The sequence below is a fragment of the Alexandromys fortis genome, unplaced genomic scaffold, assembly GCF_014885135.2.
Source record: "Alexandromys fortis isolate MF-2015 unplaced genomic scaffold, M_Fortis_MF-2015_v1.1 scaffold_93, whole genome shotgun sequence".
In the NCBI taxonomy this organism is placed as follows: Eukaryota; Metazoa; Chordata; class Mammalia; order Rodentia; family Cricetidae; genus Alexandromys; species Alexandromys fortis.
Window position 1 is genome coordinate 4,928,998 of NW_026067970.1, and position 23,724 is coordinate 4,952,721.

A 23,724-nucleotide genomic window follows, 5' to 3' on the forward strand; every position below is an offset into this window, starting at 1 on the left:
GTAAGCTTATGAAATTATATTTCCCTATGAATTTTTCAAACGTTATGGGTGTTATTTATCTTTTCTTAGCTCTCACCCTGTGTTAAACCCCTCCCCTGTTAGCCCGTCTATTGTCTCCCTTTCATAGCTCCTGTGCCCTCTGATCCCCTTCCCTAGGGTCCCCCACCCCCACCCCGCCACCACACCCCATGCTCCTTTCCTACTTTCTTGCCTTCTTGCAGTCATTTCAGGCTAGATGTTCAAGTCTGAGCATTCAGAGCTAAGAGCCACAGTTAGGAAAGGGCAAGACTTTTGTCTTTGGGCATCAAGTACAGTGTTTGCAAGAAAGTAGAGGAGATGCTGCTACTTTTCAGTTGAGAGGTCCAAGAAGAACCAACTAAGTCATGTGGGTTTCCCTCCAGCAGTGAGGAACCTGTGCAGGGTTTGTAGCAACATTCAGCAACAGGATGAGGCTTGTCCTTTCTGACTCACTATAAAACATAGATCTGGGGACAAGGGAAGTTCAGGCAGGATCAGTGAAAATACTATTTTGATGGACCAGGAGAACAGATTCATGATGGCAGACAAAGAGAGAAAGAGACAGTTGTAACAGCAACTAAGCGAAATGCAACACAGGACGGGAGAGGGTGCACTCCATATGACAGACACCAGGAGCCTTGAGTAAGGTCATTCAGAGATGCTGAAACACCAGGCGTAGCCAACAGACTCCCCAGACCATCTCTGTTAATGGGTTAGAATGGACAGTACTGGAGATTTTGACACTGCGAGGGTCAGTCCAATGATACCAGCAGAATCAGTGTTTCTGTTGTTCCATTTTCTTTTGTGTGTTGGAAATGGCCCTTCCTCTCCATGTAGATTATCAGCGTCTACTGGATCCTGGTCTATATGTCATCCCATTCCTTTTCATGAACTTCAAGTCACATAGCCTTGCAAGCCTGGAAAATGGGAATCTTAGCCCCCACCTGGCCTGCTTATTGGGCATCTGTACTAAAGGAACCTGGACAGTATGTCTCCTCCTCTACCTATCCCAGCCCAGCCTTTAGGGATGCTCTGGGTCAGGTGTCTGTAGGCCTGAAAAGAAGATTAGAAGCAGAAGCCCAGGCCCCAAGTGCAAGGGAGAATACAGTGTTTGGGTATACCTGGGTGTAATTACAGTTCAAAGGTGTACAGAAGAAATCTGGGCATCGCGTCTCCCCCCATGATGATTCGTGGTCTATGACTGCTTATCTAATGAGTTCTAGAAAATCCTCACTTCACCGAAGTCCATCCTAGAGAAATAACTAGACAATGCTTCAGCCTTTTGTCCCAGGGTGTCTTTTGGGCTTGGGTGCTGCCTGGTGGAGCCCACCATCTAGGGCAGAGTTGCAGCGGAGTCCCACAGCAGCAGGGAGCTTCTGCGGCCGCAGGTCACATATGTGCATCATGTAACTGGTTATCTGCCCCACCCTTAGTTACTCAGATTTTTCCTCTAGTTTTTGTTCGTTTGTGGCTTATGCTTTGCATCATTTATATTCCTTCCCGTTAGGGAGTAGGTTCCCTTACTCGTCTTATTAGCATTTTAGTCTGATCTATTTCTTGTTCATCTGTGCTGCTTTGATTTGTTGGTGGCATTTCATAAGTATTGTCTTATCCTTAATCATACTTTTATAAATGACCAGTCTTATAAAAAAATAAATATTTTTCTGTAACCTTCCTTTAACTCCATTCCATTCGAAGTAGTTGCTCAGTTGAATTTTGGTTTGGAAGTCACTTTGCTTGAGAACAGGCAAAAGCATGAAGTTCTTTTATTCTTAAACAGGCTTTTCCACTACTGCCGTCTTAGATAGGACATTCTGTCGCATGTTCAGCAATATTCCAGGCTACAGACCCAAGAGTCAAGACAACACTGTCTGTAGCCCTTGCTTAGTGTGCCTGGGGTATGTGTGGGGAGGCAGGGTCATGTATTTCACCATCAGGAACTGTTGTTCTAGGAAAACATCTTTTGTATATAAGTATCTTTTTCGATATAAGTATCACTAATTTTTAAATTAAATCTCAAGGAAAATCTAAAGAAGAGTTAAAGGCAGAAGGCAGAGCAAATGGATGGAATTGCTCTGGTCAGTCTGTACATCTTCTGTACATTAATTGTTTTCACACAGTCTTAACACTGCCCAACCTTGAACTCCCAGAACAAGCAGAACCACAGTGACTGCTAAAGTCAGTGAAGAAAGTCTGGACAGTTTTTTTTTTTCAAAATTTATTTTTATTTCATGTGTTCAAGTGATTTGTATGTATGTATGTGCAGCACATATGTGTAGTGCCCATGGAGGCCAGAAGAGGGCATCAGATTCCTAGAACGAGTGCTGTACTCCATCGTGTATGTGGGAGTACCCACAGGTCCCCTGCAAGGACAGCTAAAGCTTTTAACTGTGGAGCCATTTCCTCAGCCCCAGACAGCAGATGGCTGTAACACACTCTGTTAAAGAAAGGAGGGAGTCATCTCTCAGGGCTCAGTCACAGGTTCAGAAGACTTAAAGTGATGCCTCGGGCAAAATAAGACTCTGGGGCTAGGGGGGTGGTGGTGCATGCCTTTAATCCCAGCACTCGGGAGGCAGAGGCAGGCGGATCTCTGTAAATTCGAGGCCAGCCTGGTCTACCAGAGCTAGTTCCAGGACAGAATACAAAGCTACAGAGAAACCCTCTCTGAGAGAGAGAGAGAGAGAGAGAGAGAGAGAGAGAGAGAGAGAGAGAGAGAGAGAGAGAGAGAGNAGAGAGAGAGAGAGAGAGAGAGAGAGAGAGAGAGAGAGAGAGAGAGAGAGAGAGTGAGAGTGTTCATAAGGCTCTGGGTTCTAGAAAGCAGTGGAGATTTGGGTGTGCTCAGTTTTCACTCCATACCATGCACCTTAAATGAGAAGAATGAAAATTCCTGGGCTTTTATTTTATTTCCTTTTCAGCAGAGATCTTTGGTTTCTAATTAGAAAGGCATTAACCATCTTTAGCTTTTGTGCAGAGAATCGCCCCAGTATGGCCAGTTCTAATCTCTCATCAAAGGCCTTTTCTCACGCATTTGATGTGTATTTCAAAGAACCCAGCAGTCTGGCTGCTTCATGCAAGAGGTTCCTAAATTAGGTTCTTAACATTATTTCTGTTAAGTATAAACTTAACATATACCAGCTGCTGAGGGATTATAGAACTTTGCTTTTTCCCCCAATAATTGGAAACCTTGTTTACAGAAGGCTCAACGATATTCTTTAAATGTCTTTGTGTTGAATGTAAAAGACTATGTGTTTATCTAAGCAACAATAATCTGTCTATAAAGAAACTCATTTAAGGATTATACCTCCTGTCTCTCCCAGTGCATCTGTCACCAGAATGTTCTCCCGGGCTTTGCAAATTGCTGAAAAGTCTTCCTTAAAATTAGCGAAATAAATTGGGGGACAAACCTGCTAGTTTGGGAAGAAATATAATTCTAAATCACAGGAAAAGAATGCAAGACTCAGAATATCAGGCAGTTTTATCAGAGTTCTCGTTGACTAACTGCCTGATAGAAATCAGATTACTGAGGACGGTTTTAAGGTGTTCAGCCCCAGCAAAGAGAAACTCGGGGTCCTCCAGATGAGCAAATTAGCTAAAATGAGGAGTTTGAGGAGCCAACCAAGGCCTTGACATACTTTGTCTTTTCTGGAACAACAGAGAAGCCCTGGGGCCAGGGGTGTCATGCAGAGGCTGGTGTTAGCTCTGAGTCCTCACCTCCTTGTGCAGTAGAGAACTTAAGGAGACAATGCATAGAAAACACAGAGTATGTAGCTATACCCGGCAGTGTAAGACCATTGCCCGGACTGTTCCAAGTCTTGTGGTTTTCATAGGCAATGCCTTATCTGATCACTGAAACTGTCCTATTAAAATAGCATCTCTTGATAGTACCAATATTATTAAAGATTGAAGAAAATGAGATGCAAAAATATTTAATAACCTCTCGAGGGTCATGCTGCAGGTAGCTTCACAGTGAGGAAAGACCTGCATCCATTTTCTTCCCTGTATTGAGCTCTTTGCTCTGTGACACTGACTGTCAGCTACAATGGCTTACTAGCCATTTAGCCATCATCTTTTCTCAGTTCAGAGGTTTTTGGATGCCTGGCACCTTCTAAGATCCTAAGACTTTGTTACTCCTCTTTGAGGTGCAGATTCAAGCTCCGTGGTGAGGGCAAGACTCTTGTCCTGATGACTTGGTAACACCCTTTCTCTAATACTTTGAGTAAGAGCATGCCAGCCTGTGGAAGGTGTCTTCTCCCAAGCTCTGTGTTGTCCTTAGTGGCTTGAGTTTAAACATAAAGGACAATCCTTTGCTCCTAAGGAACTGTAGTTAGTGTTTAATAAGCTTTGGGCACACCAAGGGCACCACCAACTCTGTTGCAATTAGGGAATAATACAGACATTATTCTGTCTCACCTGGTCCCACAGCCATTCAATCCCAAATAAACACACAGAGACTTATATTAATTATAAACTGTTTGGCCTCTTAGCTCAGGCTTATTATTAACTAGCACTTAAAACTTAAATTAACCCATGATTCTTATCTATGTTTAGCTGTGTGGCTTGGTAACCTTTCTCAGTGAGGCATTCTCATCTTACTCCCTCTGTGTCTGGCTGGTGGTGTGTCTCTGCCTTTCCTCTTTCCAGAGTTCTCCTATCTGGTCACCCTGCCTATGCTTCCTGCCTGGCTACTAGCCCATCAGTGTTCTAGCAAACCAATATGAAAGACAAATCTTTACAGTGTACACAGCAGGGTAACACTCGGATATTTGACAACAGAATTCATGGTTTATTTTTATTATATAGGATGAGCTCATACTATATAATATAAATGTATTGTTTATAGTGTATATTGCACATGCCCACAGGAACACATGAAGGACAGAGGAGGACACTGGGTGTCCAGCTCTGTCATTCTCTGCCTTACTCTTTGAGAGAAGGTTAATGACATCTCCAGTCTATTTAGCTCTAAACCTCACAGAGGCATATATATATGCATTCCTCTACTGAGTATTAAACAATTAGAAAATCAGTCCTATAATGCTTTATATTACATAAAAATTCTTATTACGAGCCAGGCAGTGGTGGCGCATGCCTTTAATCCCAGCACTTGGGAGGCAGAGGCAGGCGGATTTCTGGGAGTTCGAGGCCTGCCTGGTCTACGAGAGCTAGTTCCAGGACAGGCACCAAAGCTACAGAGAAACCCTGTCTCGAAAAACCAAGAAATAAAAAAAAATTCTTATTATGGTGCTCAATAGTTATTTAGGAGAATTTTAGTAACATTTAGAAATTTGATGTTTTAGGATGCTTTAGCAATAATTTGATACTTTTTGCCACTTAAGCAGCTTATAGGCTCTCCCTGCCTAACTCATTTTGTAGGATTGCATGAGTCTCAGATGTATAATAGTCCTGCCTGCTTGCTCCACCCAGTTTAGCATGGTGGAGACATGTTCACTGCCTCTGAGTACCATGCACATTGCCCCATTTTCATGCACACAGAGGGTCTGTGTTGTCATCAAACAAGTTGTAGCACTCTGCTTACAAACCCCATTTAAATGCTCCATAGCCAAACCTCCTCAGAGTTTGTACTGGCAGCAGAACCTAGGAAGTGGTTCAAAATCACGTGGCTTTTTTTTCTGCTACTGCTGAATCAGGAAAACCTCTCTTAGAGGAACCACGATGTTAAAGCCAGGCTTAATTCTGTTTCTTTTTTTCTTTTTTGTTCCCTAGAATTTCTTCCCAAATTCTCTCAGGTTTTAAATGGATTTTAGTTGGTCTCTTTGGCACCAATTTGTAGTGAGAGGCTGCTAGTGTGTTCCCAGCCTCCTCTGCTTGTTTGGGCACTAATTTGTTGTATGGAGGCTCTTGTTTAATTCCTGGCATCCCAGACTCCCAAAATAACCACACAGAAACTGTATTAATTAAATCACTGCTTGGCCAATTAAGCATATTGCTAGCTAGGTCTTACATCTAAATTTAACCCATCTCCATTATTTTATATGAGGCTCATGGCCTGCCAGCAAGGTTTCAGAATGTCTGTCTCTGGAGGCAACTCCATGGCTTCTCTCCTGACTCCTCCTCCCTTCTCCCAGCATTCAGTTTAGTTTCCCCCACCTAGTTCTACTCTACCCTATCAGGCCATGCCAGTTTCTTTATTAACCAATGGTATTCACAGCATACAGAGGGGAATCCCACATCAAATGCTAAGTCCTAAACCTAATGCATGTGCTGTGTGTTTTCTTAAGTGATGAGTGAACTGAAGTGATTGTTGTCTTATTAAGAATCAAATAGATTTAACAGTTATTGATCTCTTGCCTACATTCCAGGAGTTTGGAGTTACCTTTACCTACGGTGCTGTCCACATGGGAAGATTGATTAGTTATTCATCTCCTGAGGGAGAACTGAGGGGAAGGAATGGAGCAGGGTTCAGAGCTACCCTCAGATTTTATATCTTGTGTCACACATTAGCCACAAAGATAGGAGTGAAAACTTTTCTTTCTAGAGAATGAACCACTTCTAATTTGGGGATATTACACCTCCAAGAATGGAAAGAGATTTTGCCATCATGCATTGCCTACACTCATTAGTTTTTCTAGATCTAAATTGTCACTGTGGCACACTGATGTGGCAATTGAATATCTATCAGTAGTATGACGTAAATAAGAACTTCAAAAGCCGACAGAGTGATAGCAGTGACAATGTTCAGCTCATACTTTAAAGGTTACTGATGTGTGACATCTGAGCAGAGCGTTTCTAGAAAAGACACCTGCTGAGAAGGGGCCTCTTCACACACTCCACTTTGGTGATTATATCATTTAAACATTTCTGCACAAAAACATAGAGCAGACATCACACCTCAAAGATCAAGAGTTAAAGCAGCCTTTTGGCTGAGTGCTTTTCAGGTGTGAGATACACGGAAGAGAGAACGCGCGTTTAGAAGTGTCTAGTTGATTAGCTGTGTGCAAGCTGGATTTGTCTCAGGTACATTGTAAGGTGATGTTCTGGATCCTTCTTCTGAACTTTCCTCATGGCCTCTAACATCCTACGGCCCCTGCTGGATATAAAGGAATTGGAGGTATACCAGGAACCTGCCTGATACTGGAAATTCAACCATTGTGCCTATCTGTGAGCCTTGTTGGTAGAACAGTCAATTTGGCTGTAGACAGTTCTGAATATAGGCAGACAGAAAAATCTGCCAGGCTCATCTCCGACACCAGTGAACAGACACGCATTTACTCCCAAATGTTCAGCCATCGATAAGACTTCTAGCTTCGCATGGTTCATCTGTATTTGGACCAAGCAGGACCAAGAGCCAAATGTGAAAATCTGTGCTCATTTCTTACCAAGCCAATACTGGGAGCAGCAGAAAGCAAAGTTCTTGTGTGGCAGATGACATGTGTGAGCAAAGAGGGTGCAGTCATCTCAGTCTTGCCCTCCGTGGGCTATTGCCTCTGGTACCAAATGAACTGGGGCCCATCACTAGGCATTTGTTGAAAATAATAAAGAATGCTAGAATCCCAATTTTATGTGAGAAGGAACCAAATGATATTTGCTTTATGTTTTTTCCAGGTGCAAACCCTTGTTTATTTATAAGTACAAAACAAAACAATTAAATGAAGATTGAAATAAATGCTTATGTTTTATCCGTGCTAGAGGTATCTGTCTTGTCTTTTAGAGTGAAGTTAAAATATCTTTATAAGTCCCTTACGGCTATAGTGAGCAACACTTTGTTTCCTTTGGGGGAAACTGTTATCTTTTCTGAAAATTCTTTATTCGGTTCATTTGGTTTGGATGGGAAATGAGTCTAATGAATATAAAAATGTAATAATTCTGGATTGTTCCTATCCATTAGGATGTGTTGATTAATTCCAAAGTTTCATGGATCTCTGGTTTGGTGAATGAATCTATAATAAAATTACAACCAGGACACTAGCTATTTATCTGAATCACATTTTTATCTAGCTGATTTGAATTTAAATGCATTGTTAACATTTTCCTTCTTTTTAATACAGGTGGAAAACAGACCAAAATATTATGGAAGAGAGTACGTATTATACTATTTCGTGTTTTAATAATGTAATAAGCAGTCGTTTCATATGTCATTCTAATATTAACTATTAAATATTCCTTAACGTGGTCTTCATCACATGCCCATTGTGTAAGAGTTTAGTAAGAAGAATAAATGTAATCAGACACCTTTGTATTGAATTTTTCTTCCCACCTCCGGGTGTCTGGTTTCCACTACGGTAGTGAAGTGGGGGAGTCCTGTGTTGCAGGTCCTCTCCTGAGAGCCAGCTTCCGGGTGCCTGGCCAGTGTTCAAATGGAAGTCTCGCCATCAGCATCTTATTTATTGTCTACCCTGATGCAATCAAAGCCTTGGATGCCCGTACCCCTACACTACACCTGAATTCCTGGCATGAGCGTCATAGCACAGTGGTCAGGAAAAGCATCTTGTTTCTCCTGCAGTGTCAGAAAACCAAAAGGGTCATTCTCTAGACTTGATTGCATCAGCCAGACTGCAGCTAAACTCCCCTTCCACGCAGCCACATTCTGTAACCCCAGCTCCAGCTTTGCTTGGCCTCCTTAGGAGACTAGCACAAGGCAAACACCATGAGTAGGAAAGGCATTTGCAGTCTGAGGCTGTGAGATATAGGACACCTTAGAGAGCAAGGGCCGTGGAATGGCCCGAGGAGGGAAAGGTACCTAAGTCACCTCTCTTCCTAACGTCAACCTAGAGGCACAATGAGACCAAACCTCTTTCAAATCTACCTCCTTTGCTCTCTCAGCCAGTCCAAGACCGTCCCCCTCATCCTCATATCCAGAAGAACCTCAGCTTCATGGCTAGCGGACCGTTTGGTCATCCTAGCCCAGAGCTCCTTCCCAGTGGACACAGCTGCATCCCAGACCCTTTCCTATCAGGATCTGAGCCTCCAGCCAGCTCCTCTCAAGGACCCACGCAGGAATGCAGGCTTCCCCTCTCACCCACCCTCCTACCACCCTACTACTCCCCTACCCTCTGCCTCTGACAGCTAGACTGTGTTGTCTCCTGGATCTGATTTGGGGGAGGGTTACTTGAAAACTGCACAATTTTTTTTTTAAAAAGAGAACAAACAGGAAAAGCTACCACATACAATTTTGTGCCTGAATCTCACAGGTACATTTTTTATTAAATGTTTTTTTACACAAAAGTTTTGATTGAATAATCTTTTCTATTTTCTCCTCCAACCTGCCAAATCCTGCGAGCAAAGAAGACAGAAAAGCAAGGAAGTGTTTTCTTAATCACAAAAGAATATTTTATACTAGAGGAGGATTGATGTAAACCTTGCAAGGTTCGGCTCCTCTTGCTTTAAAAAAATGAAGTTCTCTTTCCTGTCTACTCAGAAAGCATTGCAGGTGCCCCTGAGGAAGCATGTGTGTGTGCTGGTCAGGCAGGAAGCCCAGGGTGGGTAACAGTGGAGGTCTCTGGGGAGGCAGAATACTTGTTTCTACGTTGTTTAAACTTGCACATCCTTTGTACCTGTACCGCCAACATTTCAATCCTGAATGTCCCCACTGTGAGCTCCCACTTCCTTTCTTATTTTTAATTTTTAAGAGTGTGTGTGGTTTGTCCACATAGATGTCCGTGTATCAAGTGTGTGCTTGGTGCCCGCCCAGGCCAGAAGAGGGCATCCGATGCCCTGGCACTGGAGGTGCAGAGTGAGCTGCCATGTGGGTGCTGGGTCCTGTGAGAGAGCAGCAAGTGCTCTTAACTGCTGAGCCATGTCTCCAGCCCCTGCCATTTTCAGTTTTAATACTTTGTGCCTTGGGAAAATAAAACAGAAAAATAGATGGTGGGAAACACCCCCAACTCTCCCCATTGAAAGAGAACCATTGTTGCCTTTTTCCCTTTATCCGGATATTCTGAATTGTTAAACTGTGCGTAAAGTCACAGAGTGTTTTCAGCCACACACAACTGTGTCTTCCTTCTTTTGGACCCTTGGACTTGATTCTTTACACCCACCTGTCTCTCTGGCCATCTCTTCAATTTCTTGAGCAGGACAGGGTGCCAGGTCCCTATGCCCTCTATCATGAGCCTCTTTAGCCCATTTAGCCTCTTCTGACCTACTGCGGCACCTGCTGGCATATTCTAGGCACTCTGTCCTCATACCTCCTCTGGAGCTCTTCATCAAGGCCACCTCCTGCCAGGGCTGCTCTTACATCTCAGCACTCGTCCCCAGTGTTCCCCGAAAGCACTGCTCTGAGCACTGGGTCCTGAGATTTAAAACCGAAACTTGGCAGAGCATAAACCTCTTTCTCCACAGGCTATTGTTGACTTCACCTAAGAGCTGAGCTTTTAGTACAGGACCATTGATGCTTCTGCGTCTTTCCTCCATGCCCCCCCCCCCCGTACCGCGCAGACCAGAACATCAACTGGAATAGACCAGTATTGAAAAAAAAGAAGTATTAAAAAAGAAAATTAGGAACACATACACTCATACTTCTTCATTGACAAACATGCATGCATGCACGCACACACAGACACAGACACACACACTTCCATATACACATATGCGTACACACCTCCATCACATTTGTGCTTCATACTAGGCTTTGTGTTCTTAGTGGAAGGGGGAGGGGAAACAAAGGTTACATTTTTATAAAATTCTTTATATGATTTCCCCCCCCCCAAAGTTTCCTTACCACTAGGTAATTCTAGAAAGAGGTGTTTATCCCTCTCCCAAGAGTTTAGAGTCCCTGGGCACTGGCCTCTTTCCATACTCAAGGTCTCTTCATCTTAGATAAACGAAGGTTAGAATTGCTAGTGATAACAGAAAAACAAGGGAAAAGATGGGTGTGGGAGTACCCTCAGGAGAAGGCACAGGCAGGGGGATCTCTGTGAGTTTGATGCCAGCCTGTTCTACAAAGTGAGTTCCAACACAACTAGGGCTACACATTAGAGAGACTGTCTCAAAGCAAGCAAAGAAGCAAAAATCCAACCCAAAGAATTGCTAGCGATGGCTGTGAGCTTTCGTCTTTACTTAAAAGTAGGAAAATTGGGTCCACCTAGCTACCTGCCTTCAACCCAGTCACTGTCTAAACTCTACGCCTCAGACAACTGCCTTTAGGAGGCCAGTACAGTCTTTGTCAAGGCAGAAGTCCCCCACATTGTGTGTGTTTGTGTGTATGTGTGTGCGCGCGTGTGGACATGCATTCATTCTGTAGTGGACAAAGAGAAGACACCAGTATCATTAGAACAGAAAAGTAGGTTCTTCTTCCAAGCACCCACCTAAGCAATTACTCTCAAATGGAAAAGACTGGGAGAACATGGCTTCTAGCCAGCCCTTCTTTCCAGAGAATGAGCCCCTAAAATGAATGATGCCCAGCACCAGAAGCAAGCAGGTTGCTAATCAATAAGTGTTCATTTGCAATCAGGATAATCCATGGTTCTCTGTGTTTGCGCTGAAAGCTAAATTGGTAATTGCTCTTTTGTTATTTCCCATGGTTTGAAAGGAGCTGTAACCTAGCTTCCATTTCGATTTCCATTTTCAGCCCGAGAGCAAAGGCAGGTGGACTATGTGTTTTCCTGTGTTTGCGACTCTTTGGAGAAATGAGGGAGGTTGTCCCAAGAGGGCCTTCAAAGTATGACATTGGCACATTGTCTTCATTCCATGGGAGACAGTGGGTGCCTAGGGACCTAGCCACCATCGGTTTTAGCCTGGTCCTTATAGGACATAGTACATGGTCTGTTCAGAGCGCTGATTGCCTTGTCCCTCCAGGTTTCATGGGATCATCTCCCGAGAACAAGCTGACGAGCTTCTTGGAGGCGTGGAGGGTGCCTACATCCTTCGAGAAAGCCAGCGGCAGCCGGGATGTTACACGCTAGCACTAAGGTGAGCTGTGTTTCACTCACTGATCATGAAAGTGACCTGTATGATTTTTCCAATTTTTAAGAACTATATATGCTCCAGGGACAGACCTGACTCGGATGGCAAACCAATAGAGACAGATACATGGAAAAGCTGACAGCAGGTATATTGAGCTACCTGGTGGAGAAACTGTAGCCCCCCAGGAGAGCGGCACATTTATAATATAGTGTTGACTAGGGAGATGGGGTTATTGCATACAACCAAACAAGGAGGCAGGGTTTATGGTATACAACTAAATACAGAGCGGGGTTAGTTTGTCTCAGTAGGAACAGTCTCTGTACTGGAGCAGTCTTCAGGTTGTAAACATCCAGGGAGAGAAAGTGATGGTGGACATTTTCTGGGCACAGTATTCAAGCTTAGACCCAAGGAAGATTTTTCTGTTGCCCTTTGAGCCTCCCTGGGACTAGGGGGAATTTGCCATTTTCCCCATAAGTGTGAGGCTATGGGGTCCTTGACATGGCTGTGCCCATGTCAACAACATACATACACTCAGGATTTCACACATGCAGGGTTTCTCCAATTCCCTACAACAGTGAGATGCACATACTTAAAACTGACCATCTCCACCAGTTTAAGTGTACAGTACATGGGCATCAGACACACCAGCTGTGCTTTACAGTCACTGTCGCTGGTCACCTCCAGAACCTGCCCCTCATCACAGACGCTCAATGTCTGCCATCACTCCACCTCCAGAACCTGGCCCTCACCCCAGATGCTCAGTCTCCACAGTCTGTCACTCCTGCTCAGGTTACTTTGCATCCCACTGTCTCCAAATACCAGCTGTGGGGGACATAGGTGATGGGTCTCTACCTGGCTACAGACATGCAGCAAACCGCGAGTTCTCAGGGACCACCATGACCCCAGACTCACCACGATGACTCTGTTATGCATGCCAGCAAGCCAACAGGGCAGGCTCCTCCTGAGCTTGGCCAACACCACAATTGCTGACACTCGGGTGTCGTTTGTGTCCCTCAGGAGGTTTCCTCCTCACACAGTCCTCCTGAGGACTCTTGGAAATTGACTAGAGCTTTCTCCACAGAAAGAATGGATGGACTGTGACAGAAAGCCATCCCAGGCCGGCCCGTGCAGGGTGTGTTTCATACGGTCTCTATAGTGTAACCCCACCAAGAGGCTTTGCCAGCTGCCGCTGGAGACATCCACAGCATGTCTTCAGTGACTCAGTGATGAGAGAGTCATTATTTCATTATTTCAAAAGCTCTCAAGAACTCTGTGCAGGCAGAGAGTTCTCCTGTCTCCTCATATCCCATAGTGGGCACAGGGAGTCATGCAGGTAAGACTGGGGGGTGCCAGTCTTAGTGGTACACTCAGCACCAAGCTGAGGTTTCTCTTCGGTTGCACTAACTGGGATGGTAGAGGTGGGGTAGCAGTCAAAGATGTGAGTGCAGAGGTGGTATCCCTTGCAGAGGTAATCACTGCTTGCCATTAAAGAGGCTTTTAGATGAAGTATTTGTAAAGCAGGACTTTGAAGTTAACCAATGAGGATGGGATGACACAATGTCCTAAGTGACTGACAGGATGGGATGTTCCCAAATGTGTCCCTGAGGTTAGATCGTGTCTGCTTCAGTTCAGGCCCATAGGCCCTAGCAGGGAGCACCAGCTCTTTATGACTTGGTTGCTTGTACTGTGAAATATGAATAATAATAGTACCCATCTCAAAGGTCCTCTGAGATTATTAGATGCAGGCACCCGCTCCAGGCCAGGCATTTGGGGGCATGCTGGAAGCTGCTGTCATTTCCCAGTGCTTCTTGGACCTGTTGTAACCCTTTGTTTTCTGGCTGGCAGGTTTGGGAACCAGACCTTAAACTACCGGCTCTTCCATGATGGGAAGCACTTTGTGGGTGAGAAGAGGTTCGAATCCATCCATGACCTGGTGACCGATGGCTTGATCACACTCTACATAGAGACCAAGGCTGCTGAGTACATTGCAAAAATGACCACAAATCCTATCTATGAACACATTGGATACGCCACTCTCCTCAGAGAAAAAGTGTCCAGAAGGCTAAGCAGGTCTAAAAACGAATCGAGGAAAGCAAATGTCGCCAATGAGGAACACGCGTCAGTAGAGAAGGTGAGCAGCCTATGGCATGGACCTAGGCCATCTCGCGTTGGTTTGTGCTGAATGAGATGGGTCATGATAGATGCAACTTGCCAAAATGTGGAGGCGACTCCTCCCCATTTTAGACCTGGAGGGTGCCAAAAGCTCCTTAGACTTTTCCAGGTCAACCCCTTCTTCAGCTCCATGAGAGAAACTCAAGACCCACAAATATTCTATGATTTGCCTATGGTCAGAACCAGGACTTAGACAAATAGTCATTTGTGGGGTTTAGTTGGAAAGAAGAAAAACACTCCATTATTGTTGAATGCCAGACAGTGGGTGAAAGATGTTTTAAATGCCACTTGAGGCCTGCTTGCCATCTCAGGCCACAAAGCAGGTCAAATGCCTGGTATTTATGTTTGTCTAGCCTAGGGATGTGTGAACAAGCATGGGCAGGAGGCTTGCCAGTCACCTTTTGAAGCTGGGTTAACCTAGGTGAAGAATTACTGACAGACATGGAAGCCTTCGTCATCATGACTGAGGTCTCTGGGAGGCTTAGTCAGGCTGACCTTCCCCCCAGGAAAGTCACAGCACTCCACTGCTATCAGAAAAGCCCTGAGCTGGATGAGTGTGCAAGTTGTCTGGGTTGTGGTGGTTGCAGGATATGGAGAAGGGGACACCATTTTCCTCTCCAGTAACCTGCTGCTTATTTGAAAGGTGCCACCACAGCTGCCCAGCAGACTTTGGGGATGTGCCCCTTCAGTGACCATCTGCTTTGCCTGGTCATATTTATTCCCCACTGAGAGTGACAGCCTGCCACATAATCGGCAGCCATGGTGGCTAAGCCAAGCCCAGCTTCTAGGGTGGATCAGGGCTTGGTCAGCGAGGGATACGGGAGGGCAAGATGGGATGCTGCTGCTTTGGGTGGCTGTTAATCTGTAATTAAACTCAGGTGAGCACCTGGTGCCAGGACTGGTGGGAACCACTGGAGGCTTCGGTTGAGTTGAAGGCCTGGCCATCAGTGAGGGAACCTCACCAAGCTCTGGGAGAAAACAGCCAGTCTGTTGGCAGCCAGGGTGTGATGGTAATTGATTTGCTAATTGAGTCTCAGAGCAAAGGAGAGTGCTCCCCAGCCTCATATCATTTGAGCAGCTGGCCCATGAAAACACCATTTGCCCTTTTATTTTTAAAACTCTAATGTCTCCCCAACACCTGTGTAGTCTTCTGCAAATAATTGGCTTGGGAAATTTGGGGACTGCTGACTGTTTACATTTTAATAGACTAGTGGAGGAGGGAGGGAGGGAGGGAGGGGGGATAGGTGGGAAGGAGGGAGGAAGGGAGAGAGAGAGAGAGAGAGAGAGAGAGAGAGAGAGAGAGAGAGAGAGAGACCCAACTTTCAGAGTTTGTTCTGGTCCAGAGGAAAGCTAGTCCTTAGTCTGTTTGTAAAATCTGTTCAGAAGCAATTTAGAATAGAAAATCTGGAAGCTGACCTCCTCACCCACGATAAATCAGAAGATGAATTGTAAAGTGAGTCTCCGAAGTGGTGTTTATATTTCTGAATTGGAGAGCAGTGATGCTGAAAATGCAGTCTGTTACAGAAAACAGGTCCCACAATGGAAACCAGCAAGGAAGTTCCGTCGACAAAAGCTCTATTTCTGGGCGTTATTTTCAGCAGAAAACTGGTGTGACAGGCCGTGCCCTCTGTCTTAGTTAGGGTTTATATTACTGCTATAAAACACCATGACAAAAAAGCAAATTGGAAAGGAAAGGGTTTATTTGACTTCCACTTCCACATTGCTTTTCATTGTCCAAGGAAGTGAGGACAGGCACTCAAACAGGGCAGGAACCTGAAGGCAGGAGCTGATGCAGAGGCCATGGAGGCGTGCTGCTTACTGGATTGCTCCAAGTGGCTTGCTCCGCCTTCTTTCTTACAGGACCAGGGACCACCAGCCCAGGAATGGTACCAACCACCATGGGCTGGGCCCTCCCACATCAATCACTAATTAAGAAAATACTCTATAGGTTGACCCACAGCCTGATTTTCTGGAGGCAATTTCTCAATCAAGGTTTGCTCATCTCAGGTAACTATAGTTTGTCGAGTTGACATAAATCTAGCCAGCACACTTTCCCTCAGACTCTAGGGCCTAAGAAAATGAGTAATCTAATTAATAATCAGATTGAGTGAGCCAGCCAGTAGTCCTTTACTTTAGGGAGGTGGCTGGTGAGGAAGGAAAGTGGATGTTCAAAGAAGTCCATACTCAGTAAGAGATGTGATGGACAGTTGTCAACAGTGTGCATTTTTTGGGACACTAATTATGTGGTTGGCTTTCTTGGAAATACTCTGGACAGTAGGTCCGGTCACTTGCTGCTGGCCGCTCAGCTTGCTAGTAGCTTGTGACCCAACTTGATAAGAATCTATCTAACCTTTTCTCCTTGACCTGTATTGACGAGCATCCTGTTGCCCCTTCAGGGCAGGGCCCGGGCCTGTTGCCATGGCGGCAGGGACTGTAGAAGAGCTGGTGGGACCTTGAGTGGATTGACTGAGTGGAGCCTGAGGTACTCGTCTGCTTCAGTTAATGGCATGCCTTAAAGGTTTTTAATGAATGGGATGAATTGACTTCCCGGCCTTGCTCAAATCCAGCATGCCCATTCCACAGTGCTCAAATGCTCCTCACCCGTTTATTTTATTGATTTTTTTCCCAAGTAAATCTAGAAAAGATCATGCTGTTGGCAGATCCAAAAGTATTAACAGTGCTAATTGGAAAAATGAGATACATTACCTCTGCCATCAGATTTGAGTGGTGTCCAGATTTACTTCCTGTCCAGGTTGTTAGCAATGGATCTGACTTTAGTAACTGCAGATGCGGTGGGGGGGGGGAGCCCGCAGAGGGAATAAAGCTGTAAGGGTTCACCCCCCTGCAAGCAGGTAAACACTATGATTCTGTATTTAAACATCACGATTCTTCTAAAACGTGGTTTATTTTGCCCCCCCCTTCAGTGCATTTAACTAACATAGTCAGCCTAGTGCAATCGCTCATGTGAGATGTATTTTAGAATTTATACCACACGTAGATTATCTACTGGTCTTTAGAAAAGTGGTGTGATGGGCGGTTTATGAATAACACTGGGATTCTGCACCCAGATTGCACACACGTGAGACGGTTTCCCACTTGAGACTGAGCAGCTTTGCCAGATTCACAGGCTGGGTTCTCGGTGCCTGCCTCATTCCAGTTGCACCGTGCACAGTGGCAGGATGAAGAGGTGAGCGCAGGCTTCCCCAGCCCACACTCAGGGCGTTGCAATTCTGCGGAGCAACTGGACCTCATCACATCCCTTTGCCCTTATTGCTCTAAGCAACCCCTTGGATTTGTCCCCCATCCTCTCCGTGGATGCTAAAGACCACTCAGTCTCTCCATGGCCTGATTTTGAGAACACTTTACTGTTTCTAGCTATAAGGACCAACCCTTCTCCCCAGATGCCTCCCACCGAATCAAATAAATAACATGGCAAGCGTGTGTGTATTAACGGGAGATAGACGGATGGAGCAAACGGCACCTGCATTTGACGGGGGAAGACAGTGCGTACCCATGAGGCAGGAGAAGCACTTTTAATAATGTACAGGTTGAATATCGTCTACCCAAGATGTTTGCAGCAGTTTTCATCTCTAATCCAAAAACCTGAAACAAAGCACTCCCGAATTCAAAGTCTTGGATCCAGGGTGCAAAGCCGGGGTCCTATTGTTTTTGTTCCCTCGCTGTTGTGGGAGCGCTTAGCTCCACTGACGTCACGCTCATCCCTGTCCGTGTTCCTTTCATGGTATTCAGCACTATGCTTACTTGTTCAGTTCACCGCTCTCGGATGGTCAGCCCCAGTTATGTCCGGTTCATTCGTTTCACCGCTTCTGGTGGTAGTAAATGTCAGAAAACAACCTTCGTGAATCCCAGGGCAGCCACACCATATCCGGCATGGCAGGCGGCCCCAGGACGAGGAGAGCCAATGCAGAGAAGGGAAGTGCAGCTTGTGTCCTTCATGTTTCATTTGTGTAAATTAGGAAACACTGATCTTTACATGTTTATTTCTTGTCAAATCATAAAGCTGAAAGAATGGACTTCATTGACTTTTGGAGGGGAAGCAGGTGTCGCTGAAAGAGTTAAGTGTGGGAAGAGAGTTTTCCTTTCCTTGCTCCTGTTTGAAGCCCTTTGACCTTTGAACCATTGCATGTGCAATATCCATTCAAAGACTGAAACAAGAATAAAAAGCTCACCGTGTCTTAGGTACACTCGTCACATTAAAGCCAGGGAAAGCTCTCTCTGTCCTGGCTGCTGCACTTGCTGAGCTGATCCAATTCCCTGCCTTCCAACTCTCCCTCTTGCTCACAGAACCCCTCTACTAACCCCTCCTCCTGCACACAGTACCCCTTCTCCCCCACCCTTCCCTCCTGCTCACAGTACCCCCTCCTCTCTTACCCCTCCCTCCTGCTCACAGTCCCCCGTCCCTCCCCTCCCCCCCCCCCACGCCGCACTCCCCTCCCTTCCCCCCCCCCCCCCCCCCCCCCCCCCCCCCCCCCCCCCCCCCCCTCCTCCCCATCCCTCCCTCCTGCTCACAGTACCCTCCTCCCCACCCCCTCCCTCCTGCTCACAGTACCCCTCTTCTCTCATCCCCTTCCTCCAGATTGTTCGTACAGGACTTTGTGCTCTCAGTACTTCTAGAAGGTTTGGAACTGGAAGAGGGTCATTGCAGCACCAGGCAGAAAAGACCACAGAGTGGGGAACAGCATCCTGAAGATGGGGATGAGTTTGCCCTTGCCTTCCTGGTACTCCTACCACATCCCCAGAGACTCCCAGCCCCCTGCGCACTTCCGTCCCCTCTCCCTGACCGCTCAGTGGTTCCCAACCTTCCTAATGATGCGACCCTTTACTACAGTTGCAGTGACCCCAACCATAGAATTATTTTCTTCGCTACTTCATAACTGAAATTCTGTTACCACTATGAATTGTAATGTAAATATCTGATATGCAAAACATATGCTAAACAGGGGTTGTGACCCACAGGTGGAGAACTGCTGCTCTAGCTGCTGTAGGACCAGTATCTTAGTCACTCTTCTTCCCTGCTGCAGGCAACAAAGCCTCTTAGGTTTCTACTCTCCTAGCTACCATAGGGCCCAGGCCAGCAGCCCTTTCTTCTGCCTCCCTAGGACACCTGTCTTCATGGAGGACCCGCTTTCAGAGAGCAGGGCTCTATTTTCGTTTGAGAAACTGTCTACTTTCTGACTGCCCACCCACATACCAAGTGATCCTTGCTTCTCTGTGATCCCGCATCTCATCCAGAGAGCTTTATCTGCGTTGTCCCTGGCCGGTGGGGAGTTACCATGTGGCGCAAGGCTTGCTCCGCTCTGAGGAGCAACAGAAGCCTGTGGAGCTGATGGGGGTCACACAGAGTGCTTTTCTCTCAACCCAGGGTCCCACAAAATGACTCATGTCCCCCGGATACTGCTCAGTAGTGCTGTCCTAGGTTTTTTGTGTTTTTGGTTAGTTTTGCTTTGTTTTTCAGCAGGACAAAGTTCAAATGCCTTAGGATGATTTTGGCTACAGGTCTGAGCCTAGACCCCCAGCAAAGATTCAAGATGTCTAGTGGCGCCCAAGGGAGAAGGCGGGAAAGGTCAGGTTAGAGAAAGTAAAATAGCCGAGGAGAGAATTTAGAAGGAATGGGCATCGCTGAGTCCTTCCTTTGGTTTTCTGTGTCTTGTGAGGAGCTGTGCTGGTTCTTAAAGGGACCGGGCAGGGACACTAATCTACCATCTCCTGGCCTTTGGAGGCTGAGAGGTCCTGGCAGAGGTCCAGCCTCTCCCATTCTAAACTGCTTGTGCTGATGAGGCGTATCTCCACAGAAAGAGAAGGATGCCGGGGGAGGGGGAGGAAAACGGGGTCTAACCGACTCCAGAGAGAAGTCTGAGCCATAGTGTGGCCTGGTGTGGAAGGCAGGTAGGAGGTGGTAAGGGTTCAGGGGGTAAGGAAATGCCCACCATGCTCTGCAGTCAGGTGCCACCCTGCCCTTGCTTCTTCTCCCTCTGGCCTCCCTCTCTACCCCGCATCACCTTCCTTTCTTTGTTTCCCCATCCTGTGATCTTCAGGCTTTCTTGGGGTCCAGCACGGTCACCTCTCTCTGTTATATCTGCTAGGATTCACCTCGTGCCTCAGAACCACCCCCAGAGACCGGCACATAGTCTTTATGTGGACTTACTCCACTGTATCCTAGGTAACTGTTAACATCAGTGTTTCTCAAGCCGTGGCCCTGAACACCAGCATCCTGGGCCTTCCAGCGAGGGAGTCAGAAATGCAGCCAACAGTCAGAACCATATGGCCAAGGGATCAGGCCTCAGTGGGGGCTCTGACTAATCTTTATGGAGCCCAAGAAGGATCCACGCAGGCAGGATTGGGGAAGCTGTAGTGTAGATGCCTCTTGACAGCCATGTGAAAGCTTTTATGTCAGTAAGTTCTGGTTCTAAACCCAGCACACCCCGGAGCGCTCACTTGCAAGCAGATAGCTGAAGTGTAACAAACTGAGCCAAATTCCCTGTGTGGATCTATACATCTCAGATACAGCCAGAGCTAGGTCAGGGGCTCCCGGTCCTTCCCTGGGCAAGCTCTTTCCTCCACGGGCCAAAATCTGGCTGTGAGCATCCTGCAGCAACAGAAGCTAGAGCCCAAGGAGAAGGGACCTGGCCTCTGACCTGACCCTTTGCTTTACAGAACAGGAGACTGGCCATGAAACAAGTGTTTCCCAAACTTCTGGAAGACTCAGACAGGACATGATGTCTTAATCCACCCTCTGCCGGGACTCCTCGTAGTTAAGATCTCTGAGGTGTGGCCATTATTCCACTAGGCTCCTGCCTGAATCAGCCAGAACTGAAAAGTGAATTCGTAACTCATTCCATGGCCCCCGCAGGACCCCTACAGGAAGCAGAGGGCCAGAAGTAGCCAGAGAATTTGTTTAACTGGGAAACTTTCCCTTGGGTTATCAAGTCAAGAGTGGGTTACCACCGCATGCTCGAGGGTCCAGGTGTGGTAGTGGGGATAGGGAAGGTTCATAGGAGCTGGTGTGGGAATCCCCCAAGAGGTTTGCACCCCAATCACTGCCTCATTCCTAACTCCCAAATTCTTTCCTCCCCCCACCTGACTTCTGCCTGTACTTCCCATTAGCCAAACCCAGCCCAAGTTCTGGGACAGACTGCAGGGAGCAGGGCTGCCACCATGCAGGGCCAGCTTCCAGACAGATATCAGGGGAGAGAGAGAGAGAGAGAGAGAGAGAGAGAGAGAGAGAGAGAGAGAGAGAAGTGAGGGGGTGTGGGAGAGGAGACTGTGGTGAGAGGCCAGCCCTGAGCACTGTTTTCACGCCCTGTGTTGGCGTGGTTATCATGGTATTCTGTGCAAAGCTACCTGGCTTCAGAAACCCAACATCCCTTAGTGTGTGCTGATGCCACAGCCCCTCTTGGGTGGGCCCTCAACTGGGTACTGTGGCGGGGCTCTTCGTCGTGGGGTGTGCGGCTTCTCTGTGTCTGCTTCTCTGTGTCGTTTAGACGTCAGCAGGATATTGACCCGTGACCTTCACCCAGCTGAGGCGTTGTCTTCATTTGCAGAGCATTGATGTAATGGAGGAGGTGAAAGAGAGGTGCTTGAATGATGGGGGCCAGGAAAGCTGTCGATTTTCTCCTCAGGAGGTTCTTTGGAAACTGCACATGACGGACATAACCAGGCTTCTCTCGGGAGTCAAGGGTAGATGAAGATGAGCAGAGCCTAGCTAGTGAAAATGACAGGCACGGTAATGGCTGTGGCCACCCATCTTCCTGCCACGCATCCACGGCCATAAAAACGGAACAGGGACACTGCGCGAATGGATTGGAACTAGCTGGATGTTCTCAGGAAACCGGGATTTACTGGCTATTATTTCATGTCAGACTCTAACCATGTGGATTTATCAGAGGGCTGAGCATCATCTGAGTTGGTTGGGAGGGGCGGGGGGGGTTCTCTCACTTTATGCAGATGAGACCTACTCTGGGAAGAAAAGCAAACAACAACAAATGCGTTCAGTCGCCTTAACCTATGGGATCCAGCATCTTTAATTTTAGCACTCCCCGTGGTTCCGGAGCACTGTGTGTGTGAAGGGGAGGGCGTGGTGGCAGACTTGGGTCATGATATGGGAGGGGAATCCAGCCATTCGAGATGTCCATTCTGCCTGGCCTCCCTGCGGTTCTGTTTCCGAGACTTTGGGTCCTCAGACTCTGGCCTTCCTGCCCAGCCCTTCACATGTGCACAGTGTCTTTCATGGAAATCCATTGAAAACAGAAACCCCAGGGTTTGGCGTGGGGGGTCTACCTAAGCTAATTCTGCGCACCCCCACCCGCACCCACTTAGGGCCAGCTGGTGGGGACAATGTGTAATCCTGTGGCTCTCACTCTTGTTTGCACACTGAATTTTCCCGAGAAGTTTAAGAAACTATCAGCAAACATGCTTGGATCTCACCCTCAGAAATCCACATTTAGGAGAGTCAGTTCATTGATAGAGTCCTGGCCTAGCATGTGTAAGGTCTGGAAAAAAGAACACAAAATCTAAGCTATCTAGATTTAGCCGCTTGATATAAGGCCCAGGGGTCTAATTTTAGTTCTTCCTATTGTTTCTAATGTGCAGCTGAAGTTAGGAGTCCCTGCTATAGAGGACAAACAGAGTCTGAGATAGGCCTCCTGTCCCCTGGACTGACACAACAAAGTGTATCTTCATGCGAATAGCACTCTTTTTGTTCCTGAGCTTGGAGTTCTAAAGGAGCAAAAGTAAAGTCAGCCTAATACAGGTGTGTGTGTGTGTGTGTGTGTGTGTGTGTGTGTGCCAAACCCTCGTTTCTATCCTATTCAAAATAAATGATAGAAAGATAGGAAGGAAGGAAGGAAGGAAGGAAGGAAGGAAGGAAGGAAGGAAGGAAGGAAGGAAGGAAGGAAGGAAGAAGGAAGACAGATAGGGCTCACTTAGCCAAGCAGCATCGCTATTTTCTGTGCAACACTGCCATCTTGTGGTGGTCAAAAGGAGCGTTACACAATTAACATACTCCCGGCAACCTCAAAGGCCCAAATTTAGCAGATGTGGGGGTAATGAGCATGAACGAATTTTCAGCAGGGAACTAGTTGAATCGTCCTCGTTTCTTTGGGTTTTATAGAGCAGACTTGGCTATAAAGTCGCTGGGAGTGTTTTGCAATGTGTTCTCACTTGCTGCAAAAGATGGTCTGCTAGCTTGGGCTGCCCTGGGAATCTAACTGAATTTGGGGCCAGAACTACTTGGCCTCAGGGCCCTCTAAGATCCTTTAAATGCACAGAACGTTCAACAGAGCTCTCATTTATTCGACTATATCTTATTGGTGTCTTCTATATTAGATATGGAATTTAAAATGCTTACTCGTTGTTTTAGACAAAGCAGCGGGAACATCTGGCCACTGAGTATACACGATATAGTTTATGAACTAGAACCCTACTTTCAAAAATAAAAAAAGAAGCCCCAGATTTTGGCGTCGCTTTGACATGTATGTAAATCTCGGGGTCTGCTTTAGTGGGAAGCAGCTGGGTTCACAAATCTGCTCCAGTATTCCACCTGTGATGATAAACTGTCTTGTTTGATGTGTAGAAGAAAGCCCGGGGCTTACAGACATTCATTGCAAATAGAGGGAATGTTTACATAGATTCTGTGGACAACTGTAGGATATATAT

The 23,724-nt window shown here is 46.5% G+C and overlaps 1 protein-coding gene across 1 annotated transcript in view; it reads left to right on the plus strand.

The window, feature by feature from the left end:
• The window catches only part of Chn2 (chimerin 2), a 267,980-nt gene that overhangs the window by 166,300 nt on the left and 77,956 nt on the right, over nt 1-23,724 (plus strand). Inside the window, exons 4-6 of the mRNA XM_050155506.1 lie at nt 8,025-8,056; nt 11,770-11,883; nt 13,723-14,008. Of these exons, the coding sequence (XP_050011463.1) occupies nt 8,025-8,056; nt 11,770-11,883; nt 13,723-14,008 (432 nt within the window). The remainder of the gene's footprint in view (nt 1-8,024; nt 8,057-11,769; nt 11,884-13,722; nt 14,009-23,724) is intronic.